Source organism: Arachis stenosperma, chromosome 8 (genome assembly GCF_014773155.1).
Source record: "Arachis stenosperma cultivar V10309 chromosome 8, arast.V10309.gnm1.PFL2, whole genome shotgun sequence".
In the NCBI taxonomy this organism is placed as follows: Eukaryota; Viridiplantae; Streptophyta; class Magnoliopsida; order Fabales; family Fabaceae; genus Arachis; species Arachis stenosperma.
In genome coordinates, this window is record NC_080384.1 from 39,550,168 (window position 1) to 39,566,205 (window position 16,038).

The following is a 16,038-nucleotide window of genomic DNA, read 5'->3' on the forward strand; positions in this document are numbered from 1 at the left end:
CTTACTTCACAATTTGTCACACAGATCCAACTCAACTGTTGTTAAAAGTCTACCTTTCTAGACCTAAATATAATACAAAACAAAAATTCAGCTAGAACAAAAAATCAATCTCAAACCAATTGCTTAAATCATAAGATATTCTAAAAAACATCCTATAATACAAATCAGGAATCATGGTTTTCTAATTATCAAAAAAGAAAACTAAATTACCAATTGCCATGAGTTGAGGCACAGTCAATGCCTTGGCAAGTTGACCTTTAGAGCTGTTGTCATTGGCGAAATCAACCTTCTTCCTTCTAGTGAAGAACATCCATGAACCCTGAGTTCCATTTTCACCCCGTCTTATGAATCAACCAAAATTTCCATCACAAAAGTAGCTTCTCCTTTTGTTTAGTTTGACAAAATAACAAATTCAGCAGATTCTCTTTTTCTTTTTTATACTAATCAAGCCAATATGGTAGAACAAATATTAAAAAGTTAGAGATTGCATGTTATTCTTTTAATTAAAAAATTGAGAGAATTTATTCTCCTAGACCATCATATAAGGGAGCCTAAATTGACATATTGTAATTATAGCCACGCTTTAAAAAAGCGATTATATTGTATAATAGTCACCAATAGCCACGTTTTAAAAGCGTAGCCATATTTTTTCATACGGCCACACTTGTATCTCTCTCTATTGGCACGCTTCAAAAGCGTGGCCATATCTCTCACATATGGCCACGTTTTTAAGCGTGATAATCTGTAAAAGCATGACAAAAAATAAAGCGTGATGATAGTGTAACCGGTACGTTTGCAGACGTGACCCTTTCAAAAACATGCCAATAGTTCAAAAAGTGTGGCGAAAAGTTGTTACTACACTTTTTTCAGCTTTTCGTCACGCTTTAAAAGCGTGGCAATAGAGGTGTTTTCTTGTAGTGTTTTTGGTGGCTAGGGCTTGGATTTTGTTACCTTTTCCTACATATTAAAGATCAAATTATTTTAATATAACCAATTTGGGTTAGTCGAGTGGTTAATTTACTGGCCAACGACAGACTTTTAAATGGAGTTCAGATCCATGAAGGATTAGTCTTTAGCATGTGGGATTGAGGAATACCACAGAAACAAAAAAAATCTTTTAAAACCAAAAAATTAGTAAAATAAAAAAATAGAATTCAATTATTATTAAACTAATATAATAAGATCTAAACATGATATAAAATACAAAATAAATAATAATTAAACTATTCTTTTGTTAATAATGAAGGTCTAAAGACTAATCCGTCGTGGATCTGAGCTCTATTTAAGAGTCTGCCGCTGGCCAATGGGATGCTGCATGCACAAGGCGGGATTCGAACTCTCGACACTTGCTTAAGCTAACGAGTGAGTTGACCACTCGACCAAGAGTGAGATTTGAGTACAAGTACAACTTACAAGAGACATATAGATATATCATCTATGCTAGGCCTCCGTTGGGTTAGATTTGGGCCTTGTGCCTGGAAAAGTGTTGACCAAAAATATGAAATGACAGAATAATCAGGCCCAAAAAACAAAAAATATGGAAGGTCGCGCCATTCTGTAAAACGGTAAAACCCTCTGACCAAAAAAAAAAGAAAAAAACCGGCAAAACCCCAACGTTAATACGACGTCGTTTTGTATCAGGGATCAAAATTGAGACTTAGCCCGCTCTGCAACTTCACTGTTTCTCCTTCTAGTCCTCCACCTCCTTCTTGCTGAGCTTCTTCTTCAACAATGGCGGAGGCAGAGTCGGAGTTATCGAACACGGTGCGCATACTTGTGGCGACGGACTGCCATCTCGGGTACATGGAGAAGGACGAGATACGGCGGCACGATTCCTTCAAAGCCTTCGAGGAGATTTGTTCAATCGCCGAACAAAAGCGCGTCGACTTCCTCCTCCTCGCCGGAGACCTCTTCCACGAGAACAAGCCTTCTCGCTCCACGCTCGTCAAGGCCATCGAGATCCTCCGCCGCCACTGCCTCAACGACAATCCCGTCCCCTTCCAAGTCGTCAGCGACCAGACCCTCAACTTCCAGAACTCGTCCGTGCTCTCTCTCTCTCTCTCTCTCGTTTCGTTTTGAAGTTTCGCTAATGAAAAAAAAAGTGCATGTTGAGGGTTGACTATGCGTTTTGCTGCTCTAAGAAATTTGATGCATTTTGTAAAGTGAGTATTGTTTGGCAAATGATGCATTTTGTTGTGCTTCTCAGATGAAATTAAAGGAAAAACAATTAGTTTATTAGCTTCTTTTAGAATCGGCTGAAGCAGACAGTGAACCGTTTCTATTTTTCTTTGCTACTGAGAAAGTACCGTTCCTTAACAATGGTGCTGCAGGTAAAATATATGTGATAATGTTTGCCCTTCATTGATTGTTCCTTTTGAAGTGCAAGTGCGTCCTATAATTTAGAAGTATTAGAAATATAACCATTCATCACCTTCAAGTGGTTTCATGACATGGTAGAGCTGAATTTGTGCTGTTCAATTTGAGATTTGGCTTTGGTTGCAAAGGGATATTTGTGTTTTTATTTGTAATATTCCTGAAGAAAAACATGAAATTTTATTGTTATTCATTATTATTTTGGGGCAGGTTTGGTCATGTGAATTATGAAGATCCTCACTTCAACGTTGGTTTGCCTGTATTCACCATTCATGGGAATCATGATGATCCTGCAGGCGTGGTATGAGTGAGCATTCTTATGTTTCAATGTTTATTTTGAAATTTTAAAATGGCATCAGATGAAGATGCCTTGCTACTTGATGTTGTTAATTACCAAGTTAGTTTTAGATTTTGATTGTTATTTATGGTGCATTATGGCATGATGGGTTTAGAATGGCATAGAGAAAGGTTTTGGCTAGTTGTCTTGGCAGCTGGCACTCAGAAACATTTGAACATTCTGTCTGAGCCACTACAGTGTAAAGTTCTTATTTGCGTTTTTCCTAGAAGCAATTCATATGTAATGCCCAAAGGGATGACAGTCTCTGCTTTTTCTTTTTGTTTGTATGGTTTATATTGACATGGTAAAAATGAAATCATCTACCTAGAAACTAAGGATGCTTTTGGTTTGTGTTTTCATTTTCTGTTTTCAGAATTTTAAGAAAAGGGAAAACAGGGAGTGAAAACAGAAAATAGGATTTTATGGTTTTTACTGTTTTCTCTTTTTCCTTCAAACAAATCTAGAAAACAGAAAATACTGAAATGAAAATGCAAATCAAATGCACCCTAATTTTTCTAAACCCCCTCCCCTCCCCACCCCTCCCCTCCCTCCTCCTTCTTAATTTAGCTACAATGTACTTAACCAGATTGATATTTTGTGAATGCAACTGTAATCTGCATACAGCCATTCTTAAATACCAGTGTGTTCCTCACTGAATGATTGTGACAGGACAACCTTTCTGCAGTTGATATTCTCTCAGCATGTAATCTAGTCAACTACTTTGGTAAAACAGTTCTTGGGGGTTCTGGTGTTGGTCAGATCACTCTCCACCCTATTCTTATCAAGAAGGTTTCTTGTTAATGCATAAGAAACTTATTTTTCATTTTTTTAATTGGAAAAAAGAAGAAAAATGGCATGTTTCATTCTGTTGTGAGCTATATTTTTCATGAATTGCAGGGTTCAACAGCTGTAGCTTTATATGGTCTGGGCAACATTAGAGATGAAAGACTTAATAGGATGTTTCAAGTACGCTGCCAATAAAACTTGCTTTGACTTGTTCATCTATTAATTTGAGTACACTCGTGTCACATGGTTCGTTATTCTTTATCTTGTTCAGACACCACATGCTGTGCAATGGATTCGACCTGAATCTCAGGAAGGATGCCAAGTCTCTGATTGGTTCAACATTCTGGTTCTTCATCAGAACAGGTTATGCTTCTTTCCTGCCTGCATTTTAAATAGATTGTGTTTAATATCACTTATCACATACTCACATGTCCCAAAATGTGTGATTGACATGAAATATACATTTGATTACTTGACTTTGAATAATGGAATTCTTCATCTTTTCCCTCCATTTTCTTATGGATAAAGAAGAAATATTATTAACAAGAAAAAAAGAATAGTGCACATAACACAGAGAAAGAGTTCGGTAAATCACATAGGAATAGACAGGAAAAAGAAGAAAAGAAAAAAGTAAATAAAAGCTTTTCAATTGCTCTGCATATCTCAGAGTCAGAGAAACTTCTTTAAAAAGATCATGCGCCCTTCCACCAAATAGATGCCTAATCCTATTCCATAAGACATGCTTTTTTTGTCGTGTTTATGGTCTATAACATATAATTTTAGATTTTAATCTACTTGATAATTGACCCTTTTTTGCCCCCAAATTATGGTATGCAGGGTGAAAACAAATCCAAAAAATGCAATAAATGAGCACTTTTTGCCTCGTTTCCTAGACTTCATTGTGTGGGGACATGAACATGAATGTTTGGTTGATCCGCAGGTTTATGCAAAATTTATATTTTGCGAGTAGGTCCAGATAGATATATGCTGTGTTCTGCAAACTTAATATGGATTTTAATTTTCCTTAGGAAGTTCCAGGGATGGGATTTCACATTTCACAACCTGGGTCATCAGTTGCCACATCACTTATTGATGGAGAATCTAAGCCAAAGCATGTACTTCTTCTAGAAATTAAGGTTGCATATATAATGACAATATAAACATCCCTTTCATGGAAGCAGCTACCATCTTTTTATATAGTTCTCACAAAGTGCTTGAATGAATTGTTCTTGATAGGGGAATCAGTATCGTCCAACTAAGATACCTTTGATGTCTGTGAGGCCTTTTGAGTATACAGAGGTGAGATTTCTCACTGCTTTTTGAAGAATACATTCAATTGCTACAGAACCCATCTTTTGAAACTATCTTATGGTTCTTCACTAATGATTCAAATCTTCATAATTTCAGGTAATACTAAAAGATGAAGCTGATATTGATCCCAATGATCAAAATTCAATTCTTGAACACTTGGACAAAGTGGTATGTGGGTTTATTAAATCTAGATGAAAATTTGTTTTCCTTGCCATTTATATTGCTGTGCCATTTTTGTTGCTCTCTCTCTACTCTGTCTCTCTGGAAGCTCGTATATTGGTTCCTTTTGATTACAGTTTTCCTATTTCGTTCCACTTGGTGGATACTTTATGATTAAATATATTAGTCTGTTGTGAACTTGTGATATAAATTGGCATATCTGAAAGGAATTTAGCTTTATATTCCCCAAATAATTTTTTTATTTTGGACCATTGATCATATGTATAGCAACAGTATTTTCATAGTAAAAGATTACGTAGGTGGTGAAGCTGATAGAGAAATCTAGGAAGAAGGCTGTCAACAGGGATGAACTCAAGCTTCCATTAATACGTATCAAGGTAACTTGTATATACTGTACAATGAATCTTCAATATCACTTCTGTATTTGAGTGCATTTCCTTCTGTTTTGCTTCTCACCTACCAGGATGATTGATCTGCAATTCAAAATGCCTCTAGAAATGTACTGTTTGGTCACACTTTTTTTCCCTAGGAAAAATAGTAATTTTCATTTTATTAAACATTTTTATTACATGGGAGTTGGATTCATGAATCTTTCAAAAGGTATAGAGTTCATTTAATTAAACTACATTCTTATTAAACTTTATCTAGCCCCATTAGATACTAAACAATGTTTCTTGGCATAACTTGTATAATGTAATATGCAGGTAGATTACTCTGGATTTATGACTATAAATCCTCAAAGATTTGGGCAGAAATATGTGGGGAAGGTATTTGATGTCTATCACTCTTCCTAAATTAGTGTGGTATTGCCCATTTTGCTCGATGGTTATTTTAGTGATGGAGACTATTATCCTTATATCAGGTTGCAAACCCACAAGATATTCTTATATTCTCAAAGGCTACAAGAAAGGCAAAGGGTGAAGGTAATTTTGAATAGTTTTTGTTTTCATAGTTCATGTGATGGCAAAGTATCCTCCAGTTACAATATTCAATGTAGGCATCCTTTTTTAGCTGTAAATGCATATTTCTTTTCTTAATCTAGTTAGTTCTTATTTTTCTTATTTTCTTTTCCTGCTTTAGAAAAGTGAAATATTTGACATTGATAATGCCATTTTTTAACCTTAAAAAGGCCTGGATAAAGTTTGTTACTTTCTTTTGTAGGTAAAATTGATGATTCGGAACGACTTCGTCCAGAAGAATTAAATCAACAGAACATAGAGGCTTTGGTTGCTGAAAATAATCTGGTATTTAGAAACTGAGTACTTTAATAATTTTGATCTTTCCTTATGTGGCTCTATGCATATTTGCTATTTCAATAATGTACGGCCAATTAGATAACTTTGGCTCACTCTCTAATATTATTTACTGTGTTTTTCTATTCTATTCCACAGTCTAACTTTTTTGAATTTTGCTATTAAAATTTAAAGGATTTGATGACCGAAAAAAAAAAGTCATAATTAGAAACAAGAAATCAGTGACATTCCTACCACATATCTCTTAATTTGATTGGGAGCCTGACTTAAGTTCCTATTATTTAGTTTAAGCTTGATTTGCTAGTTGTATAGTACCAGACAACTTTGGTTGTATCTGGATTCTCTTGAGTTTTAATTGAAGATAAGGAATATAAATATGAGCATGCAGCGGGTTCGATTTTTTTGTTTTATTATTTTTATTTTTTTAATACATCTTACGTTTAATGGTTTTGCAGAAAATGGAGATACTTCCTGTCAATGATTTGGATATTGCACTACACAATTTTGTGAACAAGGATGACAAAAATGCATTTTACGTGTGTGTACAAAGCAATATTAACGAAACAAGAGTGAGGATTCTATTTTGCTTTTAAATGCCATTTGGCTTTGTCTTTGATATTTGCTATGTTGTAGATCTGGTTCACATTGTAGTTCACCTTGCTCTTCTTCTTATCGATTTGTGTTCATGTGATACTCCTTCCTCTTCTCATTAATGATTTATTGTGCTTCTGCAGAACAAAATTGCTAAGGATTCAAATACCATGAAGTTCGATGAGGAAGATTTAATTGTTAAAGTTGGAGAGTGCTTGGAGGTTAGAAGCTTCATTTGTTTTAATGTTTAATGAACATGGCCTTGGGGTGAACGCCTTGATTTTACCGAGGCTTTCATGACATAGCATTCTAGCATATTATCTAGGAGTGTAATTGCTTGTGTCCTTCCAGGCTCTGTCCATCACAATTTTCTTTGCAGTATTGCAATTATTGGGACCTTAGTATGTGTTGGTATGGATCACTGTGATCTTTGATTGATGAAACATACATTTTCTCGTGTCATTAATTATTGTGTCGGTTCTCGTCTTCTAGGAACGTGTCAAACAAAGATCCACACAATCTAAGGAACCCACACAGTTCACTTATGCTGATCAGTCAATGGAGGTAAACCCAACATATCATATGGTACTATTGCAATAGTGATGGAAAAGCTAGGTTCTGGGTAGGCAATGTTATTCACAAACTTTATTCTTAGTAATTTTCTCTCCAACTCCTAGGATTTTCAAGGCAGAAGCACCTCTGGAATTGGACCTGCAGTTTCCTTTAGTGATGATGACGACACCATGCAAATATCCACCTCAAAGCCAAGCACCAGAGGTAGGAAAGGGTCCTCTGGTGCTTCTCAAAATCCAACAAGAGGGAGGGGCAGAGGCAGAGGCCGAGGTTCTAGCACGATGAAACAGACAACTCTTGATGGAGCATTTCGCTCATCTCAAAGGTTATGACTCAAACCTAGTAACCTAATCGTTTAAAAGAGAATGATGTTAATTTTTATATAATAGACTTTTGTTTTTTAATTGAATACTATGTGGTGTGCCTTGATCCTAGATTTTAATGATTGAAAGGTTTCATTGACATAATGCAGGTCTGCATCAGTTGCTGCTGCAACTGCACTCCAAAGTGCAGCTGATGATGGGGACAATTTGGACTCTGCTTCAAGCGACAGTTTGGTATGGTCCAACACCAATTCATGGTTTATTGAATTCATTAATTTGCAGTTCCTTAAATGTGAAGTGTTTTTGTGCTTCTTTAATAGTCCTTGCCAGTATGATATATGCATCCTGACAGTTTTAAGTTTGCATGGGATTGTAATTTGTAATCAAAACATACTGGACCTGTTCAATGATTATGTTGAATCCCTGTCTCTGATATTGCATAGGAAAATGAATCCAATCTACCCGGAAGAAAAAGGGCTGCTCCAAGGGGTAGAGGTAGAGGATCTACACAGTCATCTAAACGTGGAAGGAAATCAGATAATTCGAAAATCCATAGAATGCTCATGAACAATGATGATGATGATGATGACGACGACGATGATGCCAGAAAGAGATTAAATAAGTCTCAACCTCGGGTTTGTGCCCTCCCTGCTTCTCTTGATTTGTTTCTGATAGGATATATGTAATATGTTACTTTTCCTCTATTCCCATTCAAAATATGTGTGTATGAAGAGACGAGGACCCTTGTAATTTGCTAATCCATTTGATCGATTACGTGAGACTGAGTAAATATAGGAAAGATGGAAATGCAAATCTGGTTTATATTGAAAAAAATTGTTTCAAAGTTGTAGCTTCTAATTTTACATCCTCATTTTTGGAGTTTGTGATTTCTTGGAACTAAACCTTTTCATCATGATTGCAGGTGACTAAAAACTATGGAGCTCTAAGAAGGTGAACACACTGTTATATGCGATTTTGCCGATTTCCGCAGGCCTTATACATAGATACTGTTGTAATATCATATGAATCATTAGGTGCATTTCCTTGTACAGAAAATATATGTATTGACAAGTTTTGTGCACTGATAAGGTCTCCCTTTGGGTTTAAGGATAAACTAGTTAAGCAGAGTACAGGGATAGTTTCTTTCCGTTTGTTTATTTTTGTCTCTAGAATTCCTCCTAAGTTTTGGGTTAGATGTAGTATTAGCGTAAAATCTTATTTAGAGTTACCTTAATATCCAGACTCTTGAATCTTGATTGTAGATATTGTTTCTCGCTGCAGTTTATTTTCATTGTGCCGGTCACTTTAATTCTAGTATAAATTACTATTTCATTCTTTAACATTTGATTGAATTTTTAATTTCATCTTTACTGTTTAAAATGTTTAACACAGCAAAAGCTGATCAACAAAATAATGGATGAATATGTAAGTTATTGATATAATTATGAATTATTATACTTGATTAATTAACATTTGAAACTAAAATTGAACTTATAAACGGCAAAATCATATTTAAATAAAATGAAATTTAAATTTGACTGACTTTGAAAACTTAGTTCTTAATATTTGTTAGTGCCAATTCATTTTATTTTGACGTCAACATTTTATTTTAGTAGCGCTAATAATGATTTAAAATTTGTAGAGTATATACCTATTTTGGTCTTCAAAAAATTTCAAATTGGATACTTTAGTCCCCAACTAAAATTAATTATTTAATTGGTCTCTAACAATTAATTTTGTCAGTCATTTAGGTCATTTACTTCGTTAACTTTAACAGAGGACAAAATAGTCTCTGTCAACTCTAACAGGGGATAAAATGGTCCCTGATCTCCTCTGTTCGGAAATGACACTCTTGTCTCCCAATTTCCATCATATCTTGCATAATACTAGCAGTTTAACACTATAATTTCAAACTACACAATGCACACTTTATAAATTTAATGTTCACAATAAAAAATCCTTAACTTGTTCTCAACCAATTCATACTCAAGAAACTAATGCCTATGTCTCTCAACTAGTTATCATCTTCAATGGATCCCATGAATCTAGACAGCAAATCTGATTTGTTAAGACCTGTCATCGTCATTATCATCTCCCTCCTCCTCTGTCCTATCATCTCCAAGACCACATTGTCCACCACTCCGATCGCTTCTTTCAGCTTCTTCTCCGAACCAATGTTCAGTAATCGCTTCAGTTTCTATATGAGCGACAATGACGACATTGCTCGTTGTACTGATAGCTTGGATGCGAGGTCGAAGCTGTCTGCCAACTTGGACTCTGGAAAAGAAGGAATGAAGCACTCGTCTATTTCAAATGAGAATTTGCATATGATGTCGAAAAAAATCTTTTCATGATGTCCTAATGTCCAACAATCTATATTACTTGCCAGAGAGTGAAGAAAGGCATGCCCTTGGAATATTGTGGAACTTAGTCTTGAAGATGTCGTGGACGTGTCGGGGTTGGAGGTGATGTTATCGAAGACGTAGAAGTGGATGTTTTTGGTGGGTGAAATGCAGAGGAGGTGGATGTACCAGTCACAAAGATTTAGAAAATGTGTAGTTCATAACATGTTGAGGTAGGTGCGATAGCTTAATCTTGGAGCTAAAGAGGAGAAAGGAAAAGATGGAAAAGAAGACTGTGAAGGTGAAGAATGAGAGTATAAATGTTAGGGTTATACGAGATATGATAAAAATTGGGGAAGAACAGTATCATTTTCGAATAAAGAGATCAGTAATCATTTTGTCCCTTGGTAGAGTTGTCAGAAACCATTTTGTCCCCTGTTAGAGTTGTCACATTTATAAATTTTACTCCTCACACTTATAATAATATCTCCAAAAAAAAAGTTCCTTCTTCTCCAACACTTAAATTCTCTAGAAATTTTTAAAGTTTATTCTTGTCAAATTGACTACTCCCTCATTATAAAATACGATAAGAACACATTAACTACCCTGCATTTTTAATATTTGTTCTTCATGGATTAACATAACATCAACAATGATGAACATGCTTTCAAGAACCAAGTAACTAAACCATAGTATTATATTTAAGATGTTAGAAATTCCTTATGAACATGAGTTGATAAACCTAACTACACATCAACGGTAGAAACTGGTCCTAGGTAGTCGCTTTCCACAATATTATATTTAAGGTGTTAGAAAATCCACATGAACATGAGCTGATAAGCCTAACTCTACACATCAAGAGTCGAAACTGGTCCTAGGTAGTCGCCTTCCAGACTAACCAGTGCCTGAAACTCCCTCTCTGCTTCCAGCCACTTAGTACCAATCACCATAAAGCGAACCCTATCATCTTTGCTGATCTTGGACATTTTGGCATTCATGAAGCAGGGATTCTCACCAGGAACATAACGGTAATCCGGCATCTTCAAATTCGACAGATAGGCATTCTCAATAGGACCACATCTCATGAAGACACCATGCTTCAGAACCTTGTGGACCACACCTTCTAGAACCTCACCCTTGAAAATCTTGAAGGTAAGGGCATTGAAGACAACAGGGAAGAGTACATCCCCGGTGTGTTGTCTAACTTTTCCTTCGCCAATTCTCTCCAGTACTGTGACTGCAAGAAAGTATCCAAGATCTTTCGAAGCCTTCTTTGCAGCAAAGTCACTCAGAAGACGAATGATTATTGCCCTCTGAAGCATCAGGCTTTCTGGTTGCGCGTTTTCTGCAGCAATTATGACATTCCATGCAAGCTGCACTTTGAGAAACATTGTCCTGACCATACATGTATCAGAAAGTTATACAACAGCAATAATTCAAAACTAGAATAACATGCATACGACATACATATAAACATATCCTACAGTTGAATCAAGAAATAACAGCTGAATCATATGCTTCAGTTATTTTCTAATTGCTGAATGCATTAACCAAGTTGTAGCAACCTATAGTTTGGGATATCATTAACGAGAACTAAGTACCAACAAATCTAATTAACTAGCGTAAGAGAAACCTACTTGATTTTTTGCAAATTGGTATACAGGGATTTTCAAATCTTTTTGTATCTCATGTGTTTTGAGTACAATCTCATATCTATCCTACATCAGTGCTTACAAATTAACATTATAGGCAGCAGAAATAGCTCCCTTTCAAAATCAAAGTTAGAAACCAAAATATAAAAAATAAAAAATAGAAATCAGATGCAAATTTCAGCAGAACGGTGGAACTCTTTTTTTTCCCATGAAAGAAGGAATTGTTTCAGCGTTCCTGTCAAGTTAAATATAAGTAAGGTTCAAACATAACAATGGAGATAGTTCTTGGTGATGCAAAGGTTAGTATTTAGATTTTCTATTGATTGAAATAAATCATGCATGCATATGTATTTTTTACAATAACATTAACATGCTGACTTTAGTTTTGTAAAAAAATAGGGGACTAATTCATGATTCAACTCCTAGATCAGCGGTAGGTACTGCTTCTTGAATCCAAATAGTTATTTTTTTTACATTGCATCCACAATTTTCCTTTCCCCCTTCAGTTAGAGTAGAAAATATTTCCTTAAACCAGTTTTTAAATTCTGATGGTGTTATTAATCTAATAATTATTATATTCTCTTAACAACTGCAGTGTTCAAGGAAGAAGGAAAGAGAAGGGGAAATTGCAAGGACTCCTTCTCTACAGAAACCTAACTTTTGTTTTTTGTTTCTTCTTTTTCTCATATGCATGTTTCAGCACTCTCTGAAGAACTATTATCAAAGCTTACAAGGACAAAAAAAAAAGCAAAGAATATAGAAGCAGAAAATGGTACCACAAAGGAGAGAGCTAGAGAAGACGACGTCGAAACCACAGGAGCTTGAGGCGTTTTGAATGGTGGACGGTGTGTGAGAATACAAAAGTGATGAGTGACGAGAGTGGATAATGGAGGATGGAGGCGCTGTGGATGGTTGAATGGTGAATGAGAAGGTGATTTAGGGTTTGTGGGGGTGTCCCTCTGTGGGGAGCATCAACCAGATTGAAGCTGAAGCAATGTCTCCTTTGATCTTTTATTCATGGATTCTTTTTTTTTTTAAATCATAAATGGGTCATAGGCCCAAAAGAACAAAGGTTCCAGCCTAGACCCAGCCCCTCTGCCCTCTCACTTTTATAATGGTCAACATTATTATTTTCATTATCGTTGTTGTTGTCTTTATTGGTCAGTATTATTATCACCGTTATTTATTGTTGGCATACCCTAATATGAGTTTTTAATTTTTGGTCTCTCTATATAAAATTCCTGGATCCGCGTACGGCTTACGGTGTGTTTGGTAACTACGTTTGAAGAAAAAAAACATGTTAGAATTCTTTGAAAGCTTCACTTTTTTGTTTGGCTAATTTTCTTTTCTCTACAAACGCAGAAGTGATTTTGTTCATAAAATCACGTTTACAAGAAGCAATAATTTATAGCTTCTCCGTTGCACTAACGTGCTTCTAGCTAATGCCTTCAATATTTATTTTTCTTTTACCAACTTTATCCTTTATACATATTATTGCATTATTCATAGAATTCTTATCATTCCTCTTTATATTAACTCTTTTTTTATTATTTATATTTTTTATTAATTTTTTTATTTGATATTATATATTTTTATAGTTATCATTTTTTTGTATTGTATTTATTATTATCTTTTTATAATAGAATTTATTGATCCTATTAGGTAAAATAAATTAAATAAAAAAATTAATCATAAATAATAATAGTTAAAAATTATAATGTACTAAAAAAGAGTACTAAGAGTATTAAAAATATACTATATAAAAAATATATAAGAAAAAAGTATAAAAAAATTAAACATGTATAAAAAATAATATTATAATTTAATGTCATGTCCTTTTAAGTAATTATCTATCTAAAAGTGATTTTAACTAATATTATCCAAACAATATTTATTTTATCAAAATCAATTTTGGTAAAGAATTGTCAAACATAAATCATGTTGACACAAACTTACTTCTATCCAAAATCAATTCTATAAAATCACTTTTATTCAAACTCCAGTTTTGCCAACCATATTCCAAACACACACTTAGACGTTCAGGCATTACAAGAATAGTGTTCTTCAATATCTCTACCATAAAATGGTTACACCTTGTTTTCATTCTATGAGTTTCAGAGCTATTAGAATCGAATTAGACCGACTAATTCGATTAAAAAATCGATGAACCGAATCATCAACTGTTCTGGTCCAGTTTTAGAATCATTTAAAGATAAAAACTGATAAGAACTGATTAAACTTAGATGTCGCCACGTGTCACCTTTTCTGCTAATGTGGCTGGTGACATGGAATCTAATGTGGCAACTGACATGTTAGACAATAGAGTCCTCCCTAAGGTATTTTGGTGAGCTCTTTATGATTTTGCTGTCTGTTTTTTCGTTTTCGACTTTGAATTCGCAGTTTTCTCTCCTCTCTTTTATCTTTGTATCTACTATTATGAAAAACTTAGATGTTTTTGTTGTCACACATAGAAAGAGTCAATTCTGTCATAACTAAAACCGTTCTGAGAACCTCTTCTCAAACTGTCCTTCTGTTGAATGTTGCACATGCAAACAGAAAAGTAATATTAGTTACAATTGTCCACAACTATTCTACCATTACTACAAGATCTCGGGACATTTGATTACTACCTATCTTACGCGCCCACCACGTCCTAATCACTTCAAGTATCATTCTCATCCCAACTTCTCCAAGAATGTGTCTGCTTCTTCCGTTGCTACTACTACTGCATCTACCACCTCTACTCCTGTCTCTCTATCTGATATTGCGTCTCTTCTTAAGCATCTTCTCACCCTTTATGGTAATACTCTTGCTGCTTTTTCGACTCCTTCAGGTAATTCTAAATGGTATTTTGACTCCGGTTGCTTTAATCACATGCCTCCTTTGCGTCATCTTTTTTCGTCTTTGTCTACCACTACAAATGTACCTTCTGTCAATACTGCTAATGGTTCCCTCTTGCACGCGACCCACAAGGGTTCTATTTCCCAGTCAAATCTTAATATCCCTGATACTTATTATATTCCCAAATTGAACTTTAATCTTATTTCTGTTGGTCAACTTGTTGATCTCGGTTTTGATGTCAATTTTTCTATTTCTGGTTGTCGTGTACAGGATCGTCGAACGGGACAAATCATCGGGACTGGACGTAAGGTCGAAAGATTGTTTGAACTCGAGAATCTTCATATTCCTTCTGTACCAAATCTCTGTGGATCTACCCTTCACTTATGGCATCAATGTCTTACCCACATCTCCTTGGGTAAATTACGTCCTCTTATATCTCAGGTGTTTTGGGTCAGGTTCATAAAGAATCTTTTGATTGTATTTCTTGTCAAACTGCCAAACAACTGGCTTTATCGTTTCACAATAATTCCTCTCTTGTATGTTCTCCTTTTGATCTTATCCACTTCGATGTTTGGGCCCCGCTCCCACCGTTTCTATGGGAGGAGCTCGATACTTTGTCGTTTTTCACTACAATAATTCCGGCAGATAGCGACGGAAATTTTATAGCGGTTCTATAAAACTGCTGCAAAATGACAACCTGCGACACATATCGCGGCGGTTAGAGGTTGGGGCTGCAATCAGCCTGGCATTTAGCGGCGGTTTTACTAGAACCGCCGCTATATGTACCGTAGGGTCAGTTACCGTTTTAAATTTTTTTGTTCAATATAATTCTAAATGATTTCATATTGCCTTAAGGTTTGATCCATGACTAGAGGAGCTCAGATATCACGTGGGCAACCACGTGATAAAGCTCCACCATTTTTGTCTTCATCTAATAGAGCTCCAGCTTCCCGTATCAATGAACCGTTTCATGCACTGCGCAATGATAAAAGGCTTGCACCGTCAACTACAGCTGATGACCCTCAAAATCCCACAGAACGCACAGAGACGCGGCATTGCGATGAAGTGGCTAATCATGAATTAGAGGATGAGGATTACGACCCGGAGGCGGATGAAGTTCCGTCGTTTGAGGACCACATCGACGACTTGTTTGCTGCCCAAGAAGTCGAAGGCCCGAACAACGACGAGAAACGCAAAGATACAGATTACTGGAATGTTACTATTATCGGTATATTTTTTTCTTCTGTTTTTGTCAATAGTTATTTTGAAGTCATTTACTTCTATTTACCTTTTGTGCAATGATTAGATAGTAATTTTTTTCCATACACTTCTTAGAGGATGGCGTGAGAAAATAGGCTAGGCTGAGCATTAAGGAGGCTATAGCACTTCCTCCCACTACAAAGATAATACTCCCATTTAATAAATAGTTGCAACCAATTGGTTAGGCAGCTGGACTATTAAGTGGTTTCTTAGGGA

The 16,038-nt window shown here is 35.5% G+C and overlaps 2 protein-coding genes across 2 annotated transcripts; one reads left to right on the forward strand and one right to left on the reverse strand.

The window, feature by feature from the left end:
- The first annotated feature begins 1,662 nt into the window (after nucleotides 1-1,662).
- LOC130943822 (double-strand break repair protein MRE11) lies at nucleotides 1,663-9,021 on the forward strand. Its single transcript, XM_057871851.1, has 20 exons — nucleotides 1,663-2,039; nucleotides 2,584-2,674; nucleotides 3,380-3,499; nucleotides 3,608-3,676; nucleotides 3,768-3,859; nucleotides 4,334-4,436; nucleotides 4,525-4,632; nucleotides 4,733-4,795; nucleotides 4,904-4,975; nucleotides 5,287-5,364; nucleotides 5,692-5,754; nucleotides 5,850-5,910; nucleotides 6,149-6,231; nucleotides 6,696-6,809; nucleotides 6,975-7,052; nucleotides 7,324-7,395; nucleotides 7,509-7,729; nucleotides 7,877-7,961; nucleotides 8,171-8,362; nucleotides 8,650-9,021. The coding sequence occupies exons 1-20, from the start codon at nucleotides 1,732-1,734 to the stop codon at nucleotides 8,680-8,682; spliced, it is 2,106 nt and encodes a 701-aa protein (XP_057727834.1). The 5' UTR covers nucleotides 1,663-1,731; the 3' UTR covers nucleotides 8,683-9,021.
- Nucleotides 9,022-10,698: 1,677 nt separating this feature from the next.
- Nucleotides 10,699-12,735, reverse strand: LOC130943602 (DNA-directed RNA polymerase V subunit 7-like). The gene is made up of 2 exons (XM_057871544.1): nucleotides 12,498-12,735; nucleotides 10,699-11,464 (listed from the first exon to the last, which is right to left on the reverse strand). The coding sequence occupies exon 2, from the start codon at nucleotides 11,458-11,460 to the stop codon at nucleotides 10,918-10,920; it is 543 nt and encodes a 180-aa protein (XP_057727527.1). The 5' UTR covers nucleotides 11,461-11,464; nucleotides 12,498-12,735; the 3' UTR covers nucleotides 10,699-10,917.
- Nucleotides 12,736-16,038: the final 3,303 nt, after the last annotated feature.

Excerpts from the sequence above, each read along its gene's own strand:
- LOC130943822 (XM_057871851.1), top strand. The coding sequence starts at position 1,732 with ATGGCGGAGGCAGAGTCGGAGTTATCGAACACGGTGCGCATACTTGTG. Across the intron at positions 3,860-4,333 it reads CTGGTTCTTCATCAGAACAG|GGTGAAAACAAATCCAAAAA; the intron begins GTTATGCTTCTT and ends TATGGTATGCAG. Across the intron at positions 7,053-7,323 it reads AAGTTGGAGAGTGCTTGGAG|GAACGTGTCAAACAAAGATC; the intron begins GTTAGAAGCTTC and ends CTCGTCTTCTAG.
- LOC130943602 (XM_057871544.1), bottom strand. The coding sequence starts at position 11,460 with ATGTTTCTCAAAGTGCAGCTTGCATGGAATGTCATAATTGCTGCAGAA.